Here is a 17,708-nt window from a genome sequence, read left to right on the forward strand (position 1 = left end):
ATATTTCAGGCATTGTAGCAAACTACCAGAGCTATGCAGAAAAAGCACATCAGGGAAACATGGAAATCGTCATAGAAAGGCTTGGACCTTAAAGATCATCTAGTTCTAACCCCACCCCCCTCCACCCCCGCCATGGGCAGAGTACGAAAAGCAGGACACAAAAAGCATTTCCATGCAACAGTTCAGATTCAAAACTTATGGCATGAGAGGAAAACCTCTTGCACAATCCAGGGGCCTACTGGAAACACAGATTTCCTTGCAGGCAGTGTCAGTGAGGCTCCATGCTTTGTTGCTTTGGATTTTGTGTAGTTGGAGGGCTGCTTTTTTCTGATTATTATTTTTACTTCCCTGAAGAAGGCCATGTCACAGCATGCTGCCAAGAGGGAAAGCAAACAAACAGACCCAGCAGAAGTACAGTGGCATTTGGCAGCAGAGAAATGCAGAGCCCTTTACTAACAGTAATGAATTAACTTTTACAGGGCATCCAAGGAAGTGGAGGAGGGGGACTCTATGACACAAAGGTAGCAACTATTTTTTTCTCTCAAAAAGGTAAGTCAGGACCAGTTTTGCCTGAGTGCTTGCTGCTACAAAAGATTTGAATATTGCAGTCTTGCAATACACTGCACCTCAGAGGCCATTTTGACTTTGTATTTGCCTTCTGTGACACAAATACTGAAATTGGCTTTTCTTAGTGGATTTCTAGGAAAACAAGCCAGTACTAAACTGAAGAAAAGCACAAGGGAAGAAACCTGTTTATATCATCAAAATACTGGCTTTGGACACCAGTGGTTTCTAGGAAAAGGGTTTTGAGTTTTATGAAGTGGTGCGAAACGGGTTGGTGAAAATTAAAAATAAGGACAGAAAAAAAGATTAAAAATTGAAGCCACACCTCTATGCACCTGTCACTCACACGGTTTTAGCAGTTTTGTGCTTTCCTGCTAAGCTAGAAATGTGGCCTGTCATGGTACTATACCAAACATCAGTAGACACTGAGAATTATCGAGGACAGAGGAGTGCCCCATACTTTTGCAACAGATCTATGTACACATCCAGAAAGGGCTGAGCTGTTTGCTGCCAGGGCAATCTTGCTATAGATGCAGATCTTGCAGCATCAGGGTTTAGAGTGAGCCACACACACCTAAAATACACAGGGATAGGCAGAGGTTTGATGACTGCTGTGTTAACTGAGGGCCGAGGAAGCCTGGGGTTATTTAATCAAATGGTTCCCAGCACAGACTCCTCTCCTCCAAACAACATTTTTTTTAACATTCTTCAAAACAGACACAGTATCAAAACAAGACAATGTCTCTGGGCACATAAAACACTTGCCACAGCCAATTGGGAAGTTTGGCACTTCAAAGAAAAGCTAAGAAAAGATTCCACAAAGCAACCTTCCAAGGAGAGCCAGCTTTGCTTTACCAGATGTCTCCAGCCTACAATTGCATCAAGCTTGCCTACTGCAAGAAATACTGAGGTCTCCTGGGGCACTGAGCGGCTCATCCAGAGCACTTCTTACTCTAGCAGTACTGTCAGCTCACATCCAACAGGTTCAGAGGCCTTCTCTGCCTTCCCTTGCCCTACAATCACATCTTTCTCCCAGAAAACTCCATTTTCCCCCCCCTTTCTCATACTCTTTTGCCAAGGCACAGACCTAGGGCTCAAGCTCCTGATTCTTCACCATGTTGGACTGTTTTCCCAGAGCAAAGTCACCACAACTTATAAAACTGGAAATAGACAGCTGAAGTGCAAATGCTTCCCACACCAACATCCCTGATGAAAATGATTACAGAAGGGATTTCCACCATCCTCCACGCAGACTTGCCTCCCTGCTCTGCCTGTCACAGCTACAGGTGAGGCCAGCACAGGCTGCCCAGAGAGATGACCCTGAGGAGCACTGCCAGGGGCCAGGAGCTGGCAGAACCCAAGGGATTCAGTATTCACTGTCCTTCCCAAGCAACACCTTGGAGCAAGGCTCCCAAGAGGACAAAGGTTGTGCAGAGGCACTTTGCAGTGCTGGCAGAAGCACAGATGCCTTGGGTACAGTTTGGCCCTTGCCAATAAACAGAGCCCGAGTCAGATCTCAGCAGAGATACCAAGACAAGGAACTTCTTCAGCAGCTGTGGCCAAACAAGCAGAGCAGAAAAATGCCTTTTGATCATCATAACTACAAGAGCATTTCAGTTTGGTACAGTCAAGAGAACAGGACCGCAGCCCCTAGGAAAAGGAAAACCACATTTTCTTGTCAGACAACCACAACTGAGATCTCCACTTGGCTAAGGCAGGCAAGCACAATCCTCGCCCTCCCTGGAACAGGCACCGGGCAACCGGGACACAGCGAGTTTGTTTTAGATACCCAACTCCTGGCATTCGGTGAGGCAGGGAAAAGAATTTGCAAGGTCAAACCTTTATCAGGGAAGGGAAGAAAACCTCATTGTAGTAGCAGGGTACCACTGTGATGGCAGCACAGCTGCTGCCCCCAAGGCAGCCAACATCCCTCCGTTAATGGTGCAATTAATACGGAACCCAAACACACACAAGGTCTGCCCCCGTTTTGCAGTGACCAGTCTCTGTCTTTCTCTCCCCTCACAGCCTTTTTTAACAACATGAAAATGATGGAATTTAAAGCGTGTCCCCATCTATACCCAACACTGCACATCTGAACAACACAACTGTTGTAAATTTAAGGAGAGCACTAGCCCAGCTTTTAACTGCAGATCTCCCCTTCTCTGCCCTGTGCAGTCCAAGAAACACGGCTCCCCAACAGACACTCCTTTACAAGTCTCATCTTCTGCGAGACAAAAATCAGAATCAACACACCAGCTGAGCAATACAATAGTTCACTGCTGATGTAGAAGGGATTTCAACACAGAAATTCTCTGAATGAGAGAGAGGGGAGTGGAATTCATTTTCAGGTTGGGTTTTTCAGTTTGTTCTCCTCAAACCTCAGAAGCAGCCTAGTCAAAACCTAGTCAAAAACTATTGAGTACAGGTGAAAAAGACCCCTGCAAGTCCACTACTAACATTGCTGTTACATTTGAATGTTTTCATTTTGAAGAGAAGCTGTGAATATTTTTAAAAACCAGGACTTTACAGGAGGGTATGACCAAACTTAGGGGCTGTGAGGGAATCAACTCCTTTACATCACACAACCTAAACAAGCTACTTACTTAAGCCTTCCTGAGGAATCCTATAAAAGTACTCCCAGGCCAGCACTAAAAAGATGCTGCTACAGAAGTACAGAGCACTAAGTTTTAGCCAGCAGCTATAAAACCGCAGTAAACCCAATGGCATGCTCCTACTGCAGTTCTCCTGAGAAACTTCCAAGCCTGACACCTCAGGAAGTTAACTGGTCTACAGGGTACCAGCACACAGCCTGAATGTTTTCCCCAGTCACCTTTACTGGTAGAACCTCAAAATTTGATGAATGCTTTCCCAACAGCTGCACTGCCCTTCCTTCCACTTCCAACAGCTGAAGGTGGCAGCTAGCATAACAGACTAGTAAAAAACTGCAAGACATTACTGGTATATATAGTGAGGAGGAAGAGAAGGAGAGCACAATCCTCTCATTTAAAGGGTGGTCTGAAAGGTCCAATAATATGATTTGCCAGGAAAGGACAATCACTGTGTTGAAGTCAGATGCTGTGACAGCACCACACTTCTCTTTCTCAGTAACACAGTGAACATTTTGTTTCACAGTATGTTGTGCCGAGGGAGACAAAGATCATAAGGACACTTGTTACCTCCAACATCATATTCAACAGACAGAAAATTGAGTAAGCTGTAGAAGTCTAACATGAGTTTTAGAAACAATGGAGGTTCTGGAGCACCAGAAGAGCTTCCTATGGAAGGCAGAGGACTCTAAGAAAGAAGGAAGATTTAATCCCTTGCTGAGACTAAGCTTCTTGCCAGGTTCCCTGTATACAAGTCTAGGAAGCTTTATTGCAGCAGGTCAGCCTAGGTAACTGGAAGGCTGCCTTCCAGCCCCTCACAGAGTAGCAAAAGGGAGTTTAACATGCAGTAAAGCCACATGGCCCCAGTTGCCTCAGCCCATCCATGGGGATGGGTGAGTGTACAACAAGAGCAGCTTCAGGAGCTGCATCTGAAAGAGCAGTTTGTGAAAGCTTGAACATGTGGTGCCACAAACTTCTCCCTCAGAAGGCTGAGGAAGCCAGCTGCCAGGAGAGCAGGCTCCAAAGCAAACTGCCCGCATCCTCTAACACCAAGACCACCTCTCCGAGGGGAACAGCGTGTGTAGGGAGGTGTTGTCAAGCACTTCCTCACCACTCAGATACCTAGCAAAACCACTAAATCCAAATGGTATAGCTCACAGATTAGCCAAGGCACAACAGCAGCTTTCAGGCACAGCTTGGGCTGCATTTCAGCCAGTTCCTCAGACATCAATCATCCTATGCAGATGCCCCAACAGCTCTCAAACTAGACACCCACTTCCCTTTAATCCCATACAACACATTCAAGCAGGCAAAGGTGCTCCCTTCTCATCAAAGAGAATATTTGCTACCAGCATCTCTTACTCCAGGGTCTGCTGCAACACAGACAAGAAACATGAGAGGCAAAGGACCTGTCCGTGCCCTGCCATGTACCTGCCATGTCCCAGACACCTGTAGTGAACCAAAACAACACCTGGCCAGACATCCACACCTCAAGCTCAACCCAGCACCCTCAGGAGCCACTAGTAGTTTAACAGGACATGGAGAGCAGCAGCTACTGGATCCAGCAGCTAGAGCTCAGAAAGGGGTTTTCCAAGTGCACTATTAGCACACCAAGCATTTGCCTCCATGTTACGGTTTTGCCAAGTCGTGGGCTATCCTCAAGGGAGCTAATGAGAATACTATCTTCCTTATTCATGAGAAAAAGCCCCACAAACAACCAGCTACCCTCTGCTCACACTGAAGTAAAGCCAAAGCTGTGAAAGGTTTTCTTCATCTATGGAGCAAATGGGCAGTTTGGGAAGGAAAGCAGTGAGAGAAGAACACAAAGGGGACAACCTAAGTGAAAAGGTGATGGGAAGAAGCTGCTGCTGAGCTTTCCCCACAAACCTGCACGGCATGGTAGACCACAGGCACACCAGAAAGACACAGGTGTCAACAAAGCAGGGACAAGTTGGCTTCCCCAGGCACTGTGGGTGTTGCATCCAGCTGCCAGCAGTCCAAGAGGATCCATTTGTCCACACCCAATTCTACACAGACCCGTGACCAATTTGAGAGAGTCAGGGACTGCTGAAGTAGATCTTACAGTTACCATTTGCACAGCTGAGCCAATTATTGAGGCCAACGAGCCTCCTGTGGAAGGAGACCTGCATGGCTCAAGATAATAATTTACAAAGTCCAGTCTCACAGCTGGAGATACGACTCTAAACCAAGACCACAGCAGTAAGCTGCCATCCATTTGTGCACCATGTCCAGCTCTGAATCTTCAAGGACATGATCTGAGGTACTCAAGACCAATGCCTTATGCTTGGGCCAAGGCTGGTCCCTCGTAGGTCAGCTGGACTGGGAAGAAGAAGCAACAACTGGAGGCTCTCCCATCCCCAGGCTCAGCAGAGGAGCAGACTTTTGCAGACAGAGCCCTGCCCCACCAAGGAGGGCTCCTGCAGACTGCAGGAATCTACGGGGCTTGATGGGATTCACGCAATAGTCCCTAAAGAGCTAGCTGATGTCATCACAAAGCCTCTCTTGACGATTTTTGAGCAGCTGTTGTCCTGATTTTCAAGAAGGGCAAGAAGGAGGATCCCAGAAACTACAGGCCTGTCAGTGTCACTTCAGTGCCTGATAAATTGATGGAGAAGATTATTCTGGGAGGTATTGAAAAACATCTGAAAGACAATACAGTCATCACTCACAGCCAGCACAGCTTCATGAGAGGAAACCCCTGCTTATCAAACCTCATTTCCTTTTACGACAAGATAACCCACCTAACTGATCAAGGGAAGCCAGCTGGTACAATCTTTTTGGATTTCAGTAAAGCTTTTGATACTGTCTCTCACAGGATCCTATTGGACAAGGTGTCCAGCACACAACTGGATAAACACATCATGGGATGGATGAGCAACTGGGTCAGGTGCAAAGGGTTACAGTGAATGAGGTGACATCAGACTGGAGACCTGTCACTAGTGGGGTTCCACAGGGTTCCATCCTTAGCCCTGTGCTCTTCAATATCTCATAAATGACTTGGACACAGGGCTGGAAGGGACACTAAGCAAGTTCAGAGATGATACAAAACTGGGAGGAGCTGCTGATGCCTTGAGGGCAGGGAGGCCCTGCAGAGAAACCTAGACAAATTACAGGGCTGCGCAATTACCAACCATGTGAAGTTCAACAAGGGAAAGTGACAGATTCTGCACCTGGAATGTGGCAATCCTGGATGTAAGGACAGACTGGGGAATGAGTAAACTGAGCAAAATAATCCAGGTAGAAAAATACACACACAAACTGCAAAGCTGCATAGGTAATAGAGATATAAATTACCAGTTCCACAATTCTGCCACTGCATCACTGTGCAACTAGACAACATTTCTTTGGGAGGGGTGAGGAAGGATCAGGCTGCTGACAGGATTTTTTTTGCAGCAGCATTATCTGAAGAAGTGATGTGGAACTATGATCAAACATTTATGTAATTGAGGGGTGTACCGAGTATTTCTGAGGGAGGCGTAACCTCTTTCAAAGGTTTCTACACACTTGAGGTTGTATTTAGGATTTAGGGAGTTTCAAACAAGTCAGGGGTGCAGAACAACACACAAGCAAAAGGTGTGCTTTACCTTCTGAACACAGCAGTTAGGAGCAAGATCACAAGCTTACCCTGCATGCAAGGGTGAGATAGGCATTTAGTGCAGAAACAAGGGATGAAATAGCAGACACCTCCAAGCCCTGAGCTACAGGGCAACCCTCAGCCTCCAACTCAAGCTTGTGTCCTGCTCAAGCAGCTAGGAACCCTGCAGAAACCGGCAACATGTGGGACCCTGGATTAGCATTTCCAGCTCCCGGGAGCAGCATAATCCATGACAGCGATGCATTTCCTCCTCCCAACATACACCCATGCTATGCCTCTGATTAGCCTGAGCCTCAAATGAAAAAAAAGTAGATGCAGGAACTGGCAGGTATGGCAAGAAGTTTACACGACTCTGCATTTTCACAAGATAATTTAAAGCCTGTTCATGCTTCAAGTAAGGCCAGTCTTTAGCCACGGAATTCTTCAAGCTACATTAATCATTATGAAGTAACTAAGGGTGGGGCTTTTTGTTAGTAGTTTTTTTGAGGGTGGGAGAAAGGGTTAGTTGCTGATTTAGGGTGTTTTTTAAAGTCAAAGCTAAGAAATACAGCTTTAATTCCAAGGAAACAACAGAAACAAAGTGTTCAAAGCCTCTACTGGCAGCAAAACTCCAGTGCTGTAATAGGACTTTACATTTAGATGCTGCAGCCATAAAACATCAGCATTCAGCTCTCGATCCCACTGCTGCCTGGTAGGATGCTCTCTCAGGAAAGAGGACCACCTCCTACTTGACCCCCCCCAGGAGGAGATGGGATTAATGTGGCAAGACTTTGAACGAGGTTGTCTTTAAAACCAATAGAGCAGTTTTAACTTGTTCTAGGATTCCTCTCAAAACACCTGGGAATGTTATTCTCCTGCAAGCCTATGCAGACAGGCCTGAAGAGGCAGCATCCATGTTAGCCACTAACAGACCTTTGCACACAGGGGTATCAGCTCTCAAACTACAGCCCCGTCCTCCCTGCACAGCATCCCTGCACCACAGGGCATTGCTCACAAAGCTCCAACCCAGCAAGCTCTGCACAAGCAAGAGCCACCTGATTTTATAACCAGCACTCAGCAACCCTATGGGACCACAGGGACATGACCTGCAGTTATGAGCTCAAAGGAAAAACCCAGTCCCAGCAAGGATGCAGATAACCTTCTACCAGGACTAGAGGAGTGCAAGCCAGAGTCAGCAGCCTGAAGCTCCCAAACCACAGCCAAAGTCCTTACTGCTGTGCCAGGAATCTGTTTTCCTGTCAGCCAGGGATAGCTCTCCCCACACTGTCAGCTGATATCCCCACTTGACCTAAACTGCACAAAAGGAATTTAAGCACTGAAGTTCATTTAAGCAGGTACTGGAGGGGGAATCGAGTTATAAGTGAAAATATTGCCCTCAGTTTTATAGCCATTAATAAATAATTTTTTAAAATTCTATTACTGCCACACAACTCCCTATTAATTTTTACTTATTTCTTCAGGGCAGAGTCAGGAATTAGCTGCCATATTTCTTGGACATTATTTGTTGTGCTATATGAGAACTGTAAATTCACAATTCCTTGTCCTCTTAACAAAAAGCGAGCCTCTTCTTTTCCCCCAAAGGGCACACAGCTCACTTCTTTGCAGAATATTTGTATTTCATCACTCACCACAAGAAACAGATGTCAAAGGTTGAGAGGGTGGATTTCTTTTTTTGCAGCGTTCAAAGAAAAAAGCACCTTCATGGCCACAAAATTTGTTTGGCAGCTTAGGGAGGCCATCTGTCTCCATGGGTGGTACACACAGGCACTTTGGAGGGCAGGGACAGCAGGGCAACAAAAATTCCATGACAAACCCCCTAAGTACAGGGTAGGCTGGAGTGCATACCGTTCTTGTACTTCTGGGCAGTATTGGTTTTGAAAGACAAGCCAACAAGAAAGGAAATCCCTGCAGATGAACCCAATGGCATTTCCTCCACACCACCTCTTTCAGAAAGATGAAGCCGAGCAGTTCCTCACCAGGGAGCAAGTAATACTGTACTGGCCAGGTGGGTTAATAATTGACAGCAGGCACTTCACCTACAAGTAGGCTTGTAAACTTTTAAAGTATTAAGTATTCCAAAAATGCAAGACGGCTCCAGGGTATAACAATCAGCCTGCACCACTTGCCCTTGCTGCCTGGTGCATCTGCAGGAGCACAAATAAGACTGGTACATGGCCTGAGGTCTGGTACCTTCAGCTCGTGCTCCTCCTGGTGAGGAGGAGAGGAGAAGTGGTGTGTACATGAGGGGTGCTGGGGGTGATCAGGGATCAAGATCGAGGAAAGGAGGAGAGAAGGGTAGAAAGATGTGGGCACTTCAGTTCCCCAAGCTCTCTCCTCTTTATCAAAACAAGGAGCAGCTCCATGTGAAAAGCCATATGTAAAATCTGGAAAGCGTATGCAGAAAGGTAAGAGGCTAGGAAAACATGCTCCTTTCAGAAAAGCACAGCCCTCCCAGGCTTGGAGACAGACTTTACCGCATCAGAAACTCCCAGACAAGTTGTGCATGTGGTCAGATACTTATGGTCTATCCTAGACTTTCCACTCACCTCTAATGAGGAGTACCTGGCATTCCTGGAGCTTGCTGATCACTTCTGCCACAAACAAGCAGCCTCTTAACAAGCTGTTGCTCTGACCCATGTCGTAAGTCCTAGCTGAACTTTGCTGGCAACACAGCCCTCGCACCACCAAACAGACCCTTGTAAAACAGAACAAGGCACCATTCCCATAACTCATCTGGAACATCAAAGGAGACTGCTCCCTACTCAGCAGGGAACAGTACTTTTCTTTTTTTTAGAGGCTACTGGAAAATTCCCTTCTGCAATTCCACAGATACCCTCCTGGCTAGAGCAATCATATATCTCTGCAGCACCATCCTCCAGAGGTGAGGCAGCAGACACAGGCAGGAGGGAATAGTATGGCCTGTGACTAAAAATGGTTAAGAATGTGGCTGAAAGTCTCTTCCCATATAAGTCATTATTAGTTCATCCACAAGTCAGAGCTTTCTTTCCTCTCCATGACTGCTCCATGGCATGGGTGTTTCAAAGGTGCTAATGCTCAACTGCCCACTGTGAACAGAGTTCAGCAAGCTCAGGAATGGGAGAATGGAAAAACTGCCCAGATGAGTTGCAAGAAGTTGCAAAAAAGGGGTTGTAAACACCCAGTTTTGTGAAGTGTTGCTGGAAAGACACTGGGTAGGGGGTCACAAGTCTGACACCCCTCAGAAGCTGCTCTGGAGGGGACCCCTCAGTTTCCCCAGGAGCTTCACACTAGCAGATGCAATTAACACCCATTTAGCCGGCTATCCCAGAACTTCTTGGGAGGGGAGACTGATCAATGCTGGTGCTCGTCATGTTTGGTGATGGGCGTGAGAAACTCACACAAATGGGCATCAGGACACCTTGTATGGATTTCAGGACAGGGAAAATGTATTCAAGAACAAGGCTAATCTCACACTGGCTGGAGGCTCTGGCAACAGAGCTGGTCAGCAAAGTCTGTGTAACATGCTGTTCTAGCAAGTTACTGCAATCAAAGCAGCAGGACAGTTAATAATATGTTTTGCTACAGAACAAGGTAAAAACTCATCAGCTCAATCTGTTTCATCAGTGTGCATCACTACAGAAGATGATGAGGTTGAAGAAACCCCAAACAGAAAGGAGGGCCAGTGTAATTCCTCAAGGCCCTGGGAACACAGACCAAACAAACTGCACAGGGGAGAAGGAGAAGGAGAAGCCTGGAGTGTCTCCAGCAGGATTTAGCTCGGCAGGTACAGCACTGCACTATAGTGCACCAATGCTTGTTCTGCAGTCCCACTTCTGACTGCCCCACTGGAAACAGAAATATCACAGAAGTGTATGTGTGAGATCAGTCACACTATGAAGGAACAATGCAATTAGACACACATTGTCCAGTTCCTTCACCAGAAACCAGCAAGATTTTAGCAGCTCTTGCTCAGGGAAGAGATCCAGCTGCCTAAACCCATGGTTACAACCATGCTAGAAACAGAAACCAAGAGGTTCCATGGAAGCTTTCCTTTTGAGGAGTAGAAGGATTTTAGAACAGCGTAAGTGTTGACACAACTCCAGGCAAGAGCACTCTGTACAGTTCAAATGCTGACCTCGTGCTCATCATTAGAAAAAAAAAAAAATCACCCTTGATATGTGGAGGCATATTTGAGCAACAAGATCAGATGTCAACACTTACAAATGCAGGTTGGAATATGGAGAAGCCTGTTCCCACTCATTAGCCCTCCACACACTCCCCCCGTAGTGAACAAAGTACCAGTGGCACCAAGGGATGCCTGACAAGAGAGCACTCAGAGTAATCAGTAAATACTGACAACCTAGAGATCAGCTTTATAAGCAACAGGTCCAACAAATACCCAAAGCAGCTGGAAGACAGGCTGAATGCATCCCCCTTCCACAGAACACATCTGCATCTACTTTCTTTTGTGAGTGTGTGCAAGCCACTGGGTCTCTCAGTAAGGTATTGATAATTCCTGCAGGGAAGGTACAGCATTTTCAGAGACACGTACTTGTTTTGAGGAAGCAGCTGTTCCCTTCCTGAATTTTCAAACCACAGTTCAGCAAACATCCATATATCCAAATGGAGATGGGTAACAGGGATACAAGGAATGTTCAAGCACACTTTTACCGTACAGAACTGCTATTTCTGAGTACTAAGCTTCTCTTGATTAGATTGACAAGAGAACACTGACCAGCTCACAGCCATCTGCAAAACCTGTACCCTGATTCCAAAGGTGTACACACGCTTCCCCCACCATCTTCCCACTTCCTAAAGGCAAGCCCACACCACAAAGGACAGTGACCTGGTTTTCTCTGGGATTGCTTTACTTTTCTTCTTAGTACACTGATGTTTGGGTTGTTGCTAAGTACTGCTTACTCTAAGTCAAGGACTTTTCAGTTTCCCATGCCCTGCCATTCAGTGAAGAGTTGCACAAGAAGCTGGGAGGGAGCACAGCCAGGACAGCTGACCCAAACTGGCCAAAGGGATATTCCATACCACAGAACATCATGCTCAGTGTATCATCTGAGGACAGCTGGCCAGGAGCCACCAACCACTGCTTGGGAATGGGCTGGGCATCAGTCAGTGGGTGGAGAGCAACTGTACTGAGCATCACTTGCCTTCCTTGGGTTTTATTTCCCCTCTCTCCCCTCTTCATTACAATTACTATTATCACTGTTATTATAATTAATATTATATTTTACATTAATTAAAATATTAAACTGTTCTTAACCCACAGATTTTACCTTTTTTTTCTGATTCTCGTCCCCATACTACAGAGTGAGGTGGGGAAGAGTGAGTGAGGGGCTGTGTGGTACTTACTTGCCAGCTGGGGTTAAACCAGGACAGACACAAAAGACGACTGAAACTCCTACTACTTAAAACAGCCCGACACAAGATGAACTATCACAGTCCTGCTCCTCATATACTTGCTGCAAGGATGAGCAAAAAGGAGGAGAAGGACCCACTCTCAAACATTTCTAACCTCAGAAAACCACAACTAACTATACTGCAGCCCAACATTCGGACTATGTGAAAGATCAGTAATTACCACATGTATTAGAAGCCATTCATTTTGTTGAGCTGTCCAGACTAGCAAAGCTCTAGGGTGGGAAAGAGCACTCACTGGATAGGAAGGCAGTATGTTTTGCACCCTAACTTCAGAAAAGGCGGGGTTTCTCCAGCAAGAGCTTTCCTACACAGTTTCTGAGCCATAAAAGACAGTACTGAACTGCGGATGACAATCTCATCAGCATCCCTATTTACAGGGAAAAACCAAAGCCTCTGCTGCAAATCCAAGCCTCCACTCACAAAAGTATAGGCCTTTCAACTGAAAAGTTATCTACTCTTGTGCTCCCCCACCTTCATTTCCCTTTGCTGTTGCTTTCAAAGTTTTGCCACCATTCCCACCCAACCTCCTGCATTTTCCCAGGCTTGACGTTTCCTGCATCTCTGCTGCTCCCTGCTCTTCACCCACACATACGACCAGAAAGCATTTGCCCTGCATGGTGACCCTTCCTACCAGGAGCAGCAGAGCAGTCAGTGAGCTGAGACTTGGCACCACACTCATCGAGACTCCTATTTAATTTTCACCTCCCCCCTCCAAGCTCCTGAATCAATGCCAAAGGGAACATTCATTTTGGCAGTCAAATCTCCCAGAAGAAAATAGCCAAAGTGCTGGGGGTGGGACCAAGCCAGCCTATTAATAGGCTGATTAGAATATGAATTTGGGGAACTACTCCCAAATATGCTTACCCTCCTGGACCTAGGGCTCTCAGGGGTGGAGTGGAATACCTAACTCAGCACTTTCAACTTCTTTACGGCATTTGGAGCCAAGGAGGGTGGAAAATCCTGTCTGTACCCTGCCTCACAAAAACATTGTTTGCCAGAAGGGCAGCTGAGCTATTGTTTTCTTCCTTTCTCCCCCAGAAAACATGTTGTTCTCAGACTTACACAGCATCTCCCTCTGCCTCACCAGAAAAGACCTAGAATTGGAAAGCTTCCATCTTGGATTAAAAAGGGCGATATCAACAATTTTGATGTGAAAAACAATAAAAAGAGCTACTCCAAGAAGCAACACTGAAAAACATAAGATGTCTCAAGTCCCTTCTCACCACCAGCTTCTCCAGAGCACACTAGACTGCTGAGGAAGACAGACTCCATGGATTGTTAGTGATCAAAACTTTTAAGATATTTGAGAGTGTAAAGAGACAAACGGTTTTGACTTCAGGAGACAATCAGATTGCTATAGCTGTTAAAGCATGCTTCTTCCTTCCAGGTGGCAGCTCAGAACCTCTCCAAGACCCCTTAAAAGTGCTGGGATGAGGCAAGCATGCATGGTGGCAAACAGAGTCCAAAGGCAGCAGAAAGTGGTACATGCCTACTCCATCATAGTTAGAACCCCCTCCCCAGCACACCCACAAGGCTGCTTCTCCAGTCTTCCTGAAATCCAGACTGTCCTTTCATGTCTTCACATTTTCCCATCAACAGACCTCCCATTCCAGACTGATGCCTCAGCCAGAGAGTCAATCAGAGACAGAAGGCAGCACCTTGTGACCTCGACCTACATTTCGCCAACAAGCATGACAAGACCTTCATGAAAACTCTGCAAAATTATGCTGTGAAGATGATCAAGTTCTCTTTTTTGTTCATGTTTCACAAACATCTCACAATCCCAAGCCCTTAGAAGCTGAAGGAGATATTAACTACCTTCACTTTTTACACAGTTTGTCACATTGGAGCCACACTCTTTATCAAGATCAGAAGTTCTCCTTACCACCTACACACAAGTAATACTCAGAGAGGACAAACTCTTCCTTAGCTGGGAGACACGTGGCCCCTAGTCAAACCTACAGTTTTACCTTTGCAGCAGTAAATATGCAAAGACACACAGGTTTCAAAACACATGTCAATACACATTGAACTCATCTGTCAAACTAAGGAAAAAGCAACACTAGTTTAGCATTATCAGACACACTTGACGACTCTTCTGTAGCACAAGACACTGCAGCACCTGTGTGCGGCATGGCACACTCCATGTACCAAATGAAACTGAAATCAGCTTGCCAACAAGCGAGGAGTTACAAGTTTTCACACATCTCAGATTTTACCCTAGCTTTTACAACTCTTTGCTGCCTCAGCATCACCCAAGACATTTCAAAACCTTGCTGCAAAGAAAGAATTGCAGAAAACACTGTTTTTAACACGTCCTATTAAATATTTAGGCCGTGATTCTCAAGCAAATTCTTTGCCTCTGATGGCAAGTTAGGCATGCAGACTTTGGCAGATGTAGGATCTCAATTCCTCTGAACACAAACCCACAATCTACCACCATGCAAACTCTCTCAAACCAAATCTGCATGCTGTGTGTGTATATACAGGTAAACACAGACACATGCCAAACTTTCTCTGCAGAATTTACTTATGATTGAACTGCCTCATCACACCTCAAGGCACAATATTGTGGCACAGGGAAACTTTGGTAATCAACTTTCCATCGCTCTCATCTTATAGGTTATGCTGGATCACTGACCACAGAGCAATTAAGTTAAAAAAAAAACTGATTTCACAAGAAACCCAACTGATATTAGTTCATTTTTTGAATTCCTGAAAGAGGCATTTAATTGAGTGAATGGGTGCACTTCCATCACAGAAGAGGGGCTCTCCCCTTCACATTTCATAGAGAAGGAAAAGAAAGCAGAGTCCAGACCTACTTCACCCAACAGGCTTCGAGTTCTTCTATTAAGCCAGAAACATCCAGGAGAAAACTCCCAGACTTGAGCTTGAACCACTAAATCTGCTTCAAAGCAATTCCATTGGTAAGCTAACGGGTGCAGGAGACTGTTCCTACATCCACTTAAAGCAGCAGATGCTAATCTCTTCATCTGCCACAGATACACATGCCATTGGGGTCTGGACAGGATAAGCTGAACAGATGTTTAAGTGCACATTCAGCCTGGAGAATCATCTCCAGGGCTCAGCTGCTAGCTGCACAGGACGCAGGAACTAAGGGATTTCTGGAGAGCTTTGCAGGACACAGGAACTAAGGCAGTTCAGACACCTGTCCTTTTTTGTACCGTTGCTGAGAGAAGCACTAATGCCAGCAGGAATGTGGAAGCAGCATGCATATGTCGTACCTACAGCTCCCAAACGCTCACAGATACATCCAGCCCAGCAAACTGATCCATACCTATTGGCAAAAAGAGCATCGTGCTAAACCTTCAGCCCCTGCCACGTGGCCTGGCCTGCTGACAGGAGTCTCTGAGCAGATATGCTCTGCCTGAAGGGCTGCTCCCAAAGCAGTGCCTGGCCTGTACAATCTAAATGCACAAGCCAGCCCCAGCTATGCAAGGAGAGCTCTCTATTTTCCTCCAGTAAGGAGAAAGGGCAAGAAGCCCAGAGAAGGATCTTAAAGATCTCATCAGGCATTGGCCAGTGACCATCCCAAAGTTGTGACATCAGCTCTTTTCATTTCCTGAAATGCACAGGACTCCTCTGAGGCAGGTACAGCCTCTCCCACACTCAGAGAGGGGGCAGAGAGGTTCAGTTTGGTAACTTCGGAGGGACTCTAGGAATTCTTCTGGGGGAAGATTCAGGAACCAGCAATAACACATACTCAAGAGCAGCTGATGCTTCATGCCACAGCAGAGCCACACTTAGGGCCGCCTCTGGATTCCAAGGGCCTGTACCTACCTCAGGTGTCCCAGGCTGTAGTAGCGCGCCTCTCCGTCCGTGGAGCGAACCACCTTGACGGTGAACGTGGGCTGCAGCTGCCGCAGCTCCAGCAGCACGATGGCCAGGTAGTGGATGAAGAGCAGGGCGTCCACCAGGGACACGGCGTACTGCACTATCCCCTGGTAGTTGGTGTCCTTCGAGTCCAAGATGCGAACGCCGTAAAAGAGCCAGTAGGAAAACACAAAGAGGAATATGAGGACCAGCAGAAGGGCCCGAAACACAAACACCCTCGGTAGATCTGCCTTGGGTTGGCGGAAAAAAAGAGCCCAGGTCCCAATCAGGAGAATGAGGAGTTTAAACGCCACAGAGATGAACAGTCCCTCACAGACAGTACCACAGGGCTCCAGATCATCTCGCCACAGGATCTGGGGTAACAGAATGAAGGCAATGGGGGTAAGGAAGACTAGGAGTCCGAGAACAGCTGCCACTGTTAAGCCCAGGTAACGTTTGCAGTCCAACCCAACACTGTCTTCCAGATCCTTACTGATCCGGGCAATGTCCTCCTGGGAAATACTGTGCTCAGAGGTGCCTGTGATTGCTGTTGTGGTCTCACCCCAGTTGTCATCCTGAAGGAGGAAGAGATAAACAGAAATAACATTGAAAAAATCAGGCTATTCCTTCCAGATGTTCTACTTTTCTTACCTGGAAAGACTGCTATGACAGCCTTAAGTTCCAGAAAAAAAATACACAGCAAAAGCAACACCTTCAACACAGTGAATAATTAACCCTGACAATTAGTAAACGTTTGCAAACAGCAGCAACCTGTCCAAACCAGTGACTATAAACATTAGATGCTAAAAGCCCTTAACTGCAGAGCAGGTAGCTCAGCTTGCTGTGCCACTCACTGTACCCCCAGAGGTGGTTCTTCCAGCACATTTAACGAGTAACATGACATAAGTCTTGGAAACTGTAGTAATCACCAGTTCCCATGTCCAGGGCAAGGACTAGTATTCTTCCAGCCCACAAATTCTGCAGTGCAACTGCACCACAAAAGCACCTGGAAGGGAAATTTTCATTTCAGTGTTTCAAGCCAGTTGTTGTTGTTACACAATCAAAAACATGTTCACACATTATTTTTCCATCCGTAACAGAAGCAACCACACCTCCAGCAAGTTCCTCCACTTTTATTGTCCTCTACAGCAGCACTGCTCTCAGTAGCTGACAATCTAACAAAAGTTTACTTAAATCAACACATTACAGGTGATCACAGAGGATATTTTCAGGTATGGGGCTTGTAAGTTCAGAGGATCCTAGACTGCCAAGTAGCTCTGGTATTACATCCCAGGCCATTGTCAGATGCCACTTATTCACAGAGAGGCTTACCTGAAATACAGTCACCATACAGGCAAGGTTCAGATTACATTACGTGTTCTGAAAGTCTCATTTCTCCCCTAGCTACCATCAGACAATGTCTGCTTTGGTTCCCCCATGTTACAATGCCTCCAGTTGCTCCTTCCAGGTGCTAGCAGAGCCAAAGAGTTACACTGACATGTATAGATTTGACTCACAGCTGCTGCTGGAGTGACTCATGCACATAAAGGCTCCTGATGCTTCCCACAAATGCATGCCAAAGAGTGGCAATGCATGTGCTCTGCTGCTTGGCACCTGGCACCTTTGTAGCTGCAATGCTCACTCAGAACCACACTTTTCTTTTCTTCCTGAGAATA

At 46.3% G+C, this 17,708-nt stretch overlaps 1 protein-coding gene across 1 annotated transcript in view; it reads right to left on the reverse strand.

Moving 5' to 3' along the window:
• The window catches only part of VANGL1 (VANGL planar cell polarity protein 1), a 45,879-nt gene that overhangs the window by 16,049 nt on the left and 12,122 nt on the right, over nucleotides 1-17,708 (reverse strand). The window contains exon 4 of the mRNA XM_082279277.1: nucleotides 16,000-16,607. Within this exon, the coding sequence (XP_082135403.1) occupies nucleotides 16,000-16,607 (608 nt within the window). The remainder of the gene's footprint in view (nucleotides 1-15,999; nucleotides 16,608-17,708) is intronic.

Source organism: Coloeus monedula (assembly GCF_965178545.1).
Source record: "Coloeus monedula genome assembly, chromosome: 3".
Lineage (NCBI taxonomy): Eukaryota > Metazoa > Chordata > Aves > Passeriformes > Corvidae > Coloeus > Coloeus monedula.